At 33.9% G+C, this 7,096-nt stretch overlaps 1 protein-coding gene across 1 annotated transcript; it reads left to right on the forward strand.

Moving 5' to 3' along the window:
- The first annotated feature begins 1,069 nt into the window (after positions 1-1,069).
- On the forward strand, positions 1,070-6,884 carry LOC120254912 (mitogen-activated protein kinase 1-like). Its single transcript, XM_039262885.1, has 4 exons — positions 1,070-1,320; positions 1,400-1,529; positions 3,166-3,303; positions 6,419-6,884. The coding sequence occupies exons 1-4, from the start codon at positions 1,136-1,138 to the stop codon at positions 6,860-6,862; spliced, it is 897 nt and encodes a 298-aa protein (XP_039118819.1). The 5' UTR covers positions 1,070-1,135; the 3' UTR covers positions 6,863-6,884.
- Positions 6,885-7,096: the final 212 nt, after the last annotated feature.

Raw genomic sequence — 7,096 nt, forward strand, 5'->3', positions numbered from 1 at the left:
CACCGGCGGGATGGGACAAGCACGGGCTTAGCTTCTTCGTCCATTTATGACGACTGGGAGACGCAATGAAAGAATAATGACGAAAGTGAGCAGCAACATCGCCAGTAAACAATGGCGATGTGCATCATCGAGCATCGCTATGCGCAACAGCAGCAGATGCGTGGAGCGATAGTGGATGCGGTAGATCTCAATAGCGGCAGTAGCAAAGAATGACGAGCAAAAGAATGCTCTGGGATCGAGCAAATGACATCGACAAGCGGATAAAGTGGCAATAATCGGCAACATTGGCGGCAACGGCAACAATTACTGTATGTAGGCATCGGAGGAGAGGAACACCTTCGTCTTCTCCTTTTCGATCGTTCTTCTTTGCCTTCATCTTCCTTCTTCTTCTTTCGTCTCTGTCTTCTCTTCTTTCGCTTCCGATCTTCCTTTTCTCATTCACTTCCTTCTTTCTTCGCCTCCTTCTGCTCTTCCTTCGTTCTTCAGTCTTTCGTTCTCCCCTCTCCTTCGTTCTTCTCTCCGTCCTTTTATAAAGGCCGGGTCGGTGTGCGGACGTGGGACGATCGTGAGGATGGTGGGCGGTTGTGAAGTCAACGGGTTGAATCGTGGAGGGCCACGACGCAACACAGAGATAAATTTTTTTTTTAATATTATTATATTTATCATTATATATTATATATTATATATTATATATTATTATCATTATGATATATTATTATATATATATATAAATTAAGAAAATTATTTTATATATATTTATATTTTATTTTGTAATAATTTTTTTTATATATGTTTCACTAATTAGATTTATTTTTATTTATTTTATTATATATATAGTATTTTTTTAATTATATTTTATTTTGTAATAATTTTTTTATATATGTTTCACTAATTAGATTTATTTTATTTATTTTATTATTATATATATTTATATAAAGTTCTAAATCCGGTGAAACAACAACACCTAAAATACAAAACCTTCTGGGGGTCTAGATATAAGAAGGCCTAGATGCAAAAAATTTTAAAGGCCTAGATATAAAAATGCTAAGTTAGGATTACGGACTCTATTTGAGTATTTTCCCAGAAGCAGAAGAGAGAGAGAGAGAGAAGGGGGCTGGGAATTGAATGGGAGGAGATGGGAGAGACGCAGAAGGAGGGAGCGGAGATGGCGGCGCCGGTGAAGATGGAAGCGACCCTTACACACGGGGGAAGGTTTGTCCGGTACTGTTTATGTGGGAATCGTAGGATTGTTGTTGAGGTCACTACCAAGTATAGGCCCCCGATCACTTTCCTTCGCAGTGACCCTTATGGCGTCACCTGGTGAGTTTCCTGTTTGTTTGTTTGTTTGTTTGTTCTGTGGATTCTTGATTTGATTGGGTTTTTGTTTCGTTGGTTTTAGGTCTGTTTTGAATTCGGAGACGGGAGAGCAGGTGGCGATCAAGAGGATCCGGCGTGCTTTTGATAATATACTCTATGCTAAGAGGATGTTGAGGGAAATTAAGCTTTTGCGCTACATGGACCATGAAAATGTCAGTGAGTTGAATTCTCTCTTTGTCTCCATAGATCAAGTTTCTTGGAGTGAAAGGATGTTTTTCTTTTTCTTCTCTTTTTCTTATCCCTATTGCTTTCCTAATTGTGATGTACTGTATTGCATTTACTGAGGGAACTGACACTTGGTCTCAACCTTAAAAATACCTTACACTAGTGATAGGTGAGATATATATATGTTGTATTTTGTATAAATTGTAGGGTCCAAAATCTAATTGAATTAAAAGCAACCTGTATTTTCATGGTTTTCTGTAAAGTTGTCAAGTTGATTTGATCTTGATTAGAAAATGAAGTACATCACTTGCAATTGTGGTTATGGGGATGAAATCAATTAATGCCTAGTGGCAAGGAAAAGAGAAAGATCCAGATCTTGGTATGCCCAATTCCAGGGGAAAGGCAAAGGCTCAATTCTTGGTTCATAACTTGCTTAGTTGTCGCAGGAGAAGTTTATTTTTTTTAATATACCCAAATGGAAGGAAAAATCTATAGACCTAACAATTAAAAGAAAAAAAAAAGTGTCTCAAGAACTGTCTTGGGATTTTTTTTTATTTGGTTGTATTAACGTATTTTGTTAGTAGTAGTTCATTAGATGATGTCATTCTTGCATATTTGTTACTTCTTATTGTAGATTCGTTCTTATAAGTACTTGTTTCTTGTGTGGCTTTTATTGTTTGAACAATAGAAAGCAAGTTGATTTGGTTGTTTCAAAGCCAAAATTCTTTCTAGAACCTTGGCAAAACTAAACCGTCTGCAGAAACAAAATGAATAGTGCAACTCAATCATTTAATTAGATACCATAAAAGATAATAAAACTAACTTGAATAGCCTAACTTGATACACGCGAAAATGACATTTATGCGGAACATTCACTTCACTGCGTAGACTTCAACTTAATTGGTTGTTTTTCAAGATACCCTAGAGATGGAAATTTAGAATATAAGCGCAAATTCAGCATTTGTGAAAGGAGATAAACTGAAGCTTAAACTATGATGCTAAGTCCCTAATAATCTCTTTTGAATGGGAGATGGATTTTTTTTTTTGTCAGGAGCCAAATTGGCAGAAACTTCATATACACAAATATTTTTCCAACTGGTTTGAGTTGGAACTTTTCACCTAATCTTTTGGATGAAGAATGTTGATTAGACGGAACTTGGGAAAAGTTTTTGGATTTAACATTTGAAGAAAATTGCTCTTGTTTGCACCCTTTGATTAACTTCAATAATGATAATAGTGAGAGTTGCTTGAAGCTAGAACCGTGATGACCTTATAAATGAATTTGAGGGTGCAAACAATTTCATTTTTTGATTAGTTCAGTTGGATTGAGGAGACTGGGCTTCGCATCCTTTTTGTAGTTTGATTATGAGATTTGCACCTGATTTGACATTTTACTTATCTAAAACTCCAAGTTTGAACCTATCCAATTTGATTGTTTGAAAGTGCCTATTTTGGATGTTGTTTTCATTTTTGTTGATTTTTGCATTGGATTCTCAAAAGTTCTGAAAATTCAAAAGCTATTGAGTGGTGTTTCTTAACATTATAGTGGTTTTTATGCTTTTAGAATTTTTTTATACATGTGTGTATATATCATCTAATTCATGTTGTAATTGTAAAACACAGGTTCTAGCAATCAGGGACATCATACCTCCTCCGCAATGGGAACTATTTAATGATGTCTACATTGCCTATGAACTTATGGAGGCTAATCTGCATCAAATAATCCACTCCAACCAACCTTTATCTGAGGAACACATTCAGGTTGGGTTTCATTTTGTGAGTGTTACATATATGGGTTTTTTCATTATTTTTTTATATTTTGATATTCGACGGTTTTGACCTCCCATTATGTGTTGTGTTTTTTCGTTATTTTCTTTATATTGGGGTTTTGGACCTTTCGATGTGTGTTATATGTATCTTTGTTTGATAAACACACTCCCTGTTATCAATTTTCGTTGTATATGTTCATCTCAACTTGCATTGATGATCAAAATCACTACAATAACTACATGCTTATGTTAGAATTTGCCTTTAATTAAATCCTTAATTCTTCATATCTCTTTTTTTTTCACCTCATTGACTTCTTTCTTAACTTTGATGTTATAGACATTTTGGGATCAATTCTCAATTGTCAAATCTTATATATTGTTAGGTTATAGACCATTAAATGTATAGGATTTGAAGACTCATGTAGTTTTGAGCTGTTTTTATTTTGTGAAAGAAGGTATTTGGGTCATTTTAAAATAGCAATCAATGTTATTTAATAAAAATAATTTTAATATTTTGTGTACATTGACTTGCTAGTTGCTAGTGTGAGTGGGTCTACACGGAATTAAAAAATCATTGTATATAATTAAATAACCCTTCATAAAAAACAAATATATATATATATAGTGTTGTCTGGGGCTAAGTTTTTCTTATGAATAATTTTTCCAATCTTGGTATCATGAAAATAACTCATACCTTATGCATCATCTTGTCATGGGCAAAGACACACTAGAAAGTTTTGTGATATTTCCTGATGGTGATGTCATGTGACTTAGGCAATCAAACCTAGGGCTTCTAGATAATTATGTGTAGATGATCTAAGTAGCGCTCTCAAAAATGGCATAAAGCTACACAATTCTCATTCATTCGTTCCCCTTTATTTGAAAAGATCCATCATTCTTTTACTAATATTAGAGTCCTTATCCAAGTTTAAATGCAAATAGAATTCATGATCATGCAAACAGAATTGGGCTTACCTAAATTTCTATGCTCTATTAATCAATTCAAGCTTAAAATAAAATTATCCACTTGATTTGGCACATTCTGCAGGCCAAACATGAACCTGTACCCGTAACACTGACAGTCAAAAGATTAGCTCTTAAACAACTTCTAACCCTAAACCATGCCAAATGGTTGTGGTTAATGCTGATCTTTGTACACTATATTTTTCTGAAATATTTTCCAAATCTTCTTAGCTTATAGTCTGTACCAAATAGAATCTTGGCATCTTGCTGTAATATTTTCTAGATCTTCTTGGTGTATAGTCTGCATCAAATGGAATCAACATGCATTTTGGCTTATAGTCAAGCATGAGATGTTGGCATTAGAGTTGTATATTTAACTGGCAAAACAATGTTCTTTTTTCAACTGTTGACTATTAAAAATTTGCCACATAATTCTCTAGAAAATATCCTATATTCAACGGTACACCTTTTTATTCGGTTTTACTGAATTTATTTTTTTCATCAAGTACTACATATGGTTTTGCTTATCCCATTTAGTATTATCACTTCATCTTTTTGTTTATGGAGATTTGGTATGGCTACATTCCTAATATTATCGGGATGCTTCCTTTAAGAATAGATGCCAAATTAGAAACCCCCATCGTGTAGAAGTTAATGTCAACATAAGTATCTCAGAGAGATTATTGACAATACAGAAGCATTCTATTTTTAAAATTTCGAAGGCATGACGTTCACAATATTATCCCATTCTTTCTCCATGTTTTTTCTTCGTTCAATTTGTATGTAGTTTGCTACTTGCATTAAAATAAGCCTCCATTCGTTCCTTTTGGAACACCAAGGCATGGGGAATACATGGCGAGTTTGATTGAAATAGAAGAAAAGCTATTTTTCTTCCAATTTTTTGGTGATCCATTTTTGGTGGTTCACTGCTGTGAGCAGTCAACAAATCATTACTGTCAAGAATTTCGTTCTTAGTGAAAAGATAACCTACAATGAAGGGCACAATTTTTTATTAAAGGAATAATAAAGATATTAAAGTTGTAAAATAAGCTGTGATGGAGTTTTGGTTTTAAATCTCTCACCAACTTGCCATACAAAAAAGATAAGGTGATCGAGACATATGTGTTTATTTTATAGAACATTGCTACCTGCTTCATGTTTGAGCTGGTCTCATGTTATATATTCAGTAATAAAATTATTTTTTCTGAATTATATAGGATGGACCTTAAAATCCTGCAAGGCAAAACGTACTTTTTCAAGCAACAGATTTATGATGGACTGAGCAACCTCTAGCCTTTTAATGTAACCCAATGTTTAGTATGCTGATATTTTTCGATCTTGAGTACAGAAAGAGATAGAGGGATGTAATGCATGTGATGATCAATTTGTATCTTAGATTTCCTCTTTTTAAGATTGTTATTGTACATTATGTGTATGCGCGGAGGATGTGACTAATCATCCAACAATTTGAGAATTTCAAATGTGCTTGTGTTCGTTTTGCTCTCTGTGAAGCCAATATTTAGGGCTCTCTAGGCTTTGGAGTTTTTCCCAAGCTGTCAACACCTTGTAAAAGTTGCTTCTGTTGTCGGGGAGAGCATCCTTATTTATGATAATGAAGAAAACTCCTTCACATCTAGATCCATAGTGTGTTTTGTAACATTTTCCCTAGGGTTTGGAATGCTTAAGATGGACTCTAAAAGCCCAAATTTTTCATTTTGTAAGTTATACAATAATATTGTAGATAATCTCAATGTTTGATCAGTTTATTTTCTAGTTATAGCTTTTTGGCAAGACTTCTTAAGTTTGCTATATGATAGATGCGAACATGTGGTAAGGTTCTTCAGTGTGCTTTGTGCAGTGTATTTTAACATGGAACTCATATCTGCTTTTGAATTTTTGTCGGTTGGCAAAAGAGCTTGAATTTTATGACTTTTGTTTAGCATTCGAAATCTCTTTGGCCTTTGCTCTTCCAGCATGTGCTTCTGATCCTATTATTTGAAGTTTAACATTATATTAATTGTTAATATCTTGATTATCACATCAGACCATTTTTATCAAATATTATTGTATTGTATCTTTCTGGGATTTTCTATAAATGGCTATCTGATCGGTTTCTTTTTCTTTTTTGCAATCTCTTTTGACAGTATATTTTATATCAGACTCTTTGTGGATTGAAATACATACATTCAGCAAGCGTTCTTCATTTAGACTTGCAGCCAAGCAACATCCTCCTAAATGCAAATTGTGACTTGAAGATTTGTGATTTTGGGTTTGAACCCATTACCTCTGCTGTTATTAGGGAGAATTTTCCTGTTACAAAAAACTACCGAGCACCAGAATTATTGTTGAATTCTTCTGGATATACCGCTGCGATGGATGTGTGGTCTGTGGGATGCATCTTTATGGAGCTAATGCAACGGAAACCTTTATTTCCAGGGAAAAACATCGTGCACCAGATGTGCTTGCTGTTGGAGGTGAAGCTTTTCTCTTGTTTGTGCCTACCAAATTTTATTATTCTTGTTTTAGGAGATGCATGTTATCTTATTGAACTTCATAGAGCATGTTTCTCTAGGTTGTGTTTTGATTGAGGTTAAGTATATGTCAAGGAAAAAAATAAGGATTTGTTATCTTGGTTTTGGTTGAATAAAGAAAAAGAATGGATAAGCAAATGAAATCAATTGTATTGATACTATTTTTCTTTTTCTTTTTTTTTTCTTTCATCATTTTTTATTTATTTTCACTTCTTGTGTTAATTGTTTGATACTCCTACAATCTGAAATCCCCCCTTATTCTATATCTTTATTAAATTTCTGTACATTGAC

This window comes from Dioscorea cayenensis, unplaced genomic scaffold (assembly GCF_009730915.1).
Source record: "Dioscorea cayenensis subsp. rotundata cultivar TDr96_F1 unplaced genomic scaffold, TDr96_F1_v2_PseudoChromosome.rev07_lg8_w22 25.fasta BLBR01000721.1, whole genome shotgun sequence".
In the NCBI taxonomy this organism is placed as follows: domain Eukaryota; kingdom Viridiplantae; phylum Streptophyta; class Magnoliopsida; order Dioscoreales; family Dioscoreaceae; genus Dioscorea; species Dioscorea cayenensis.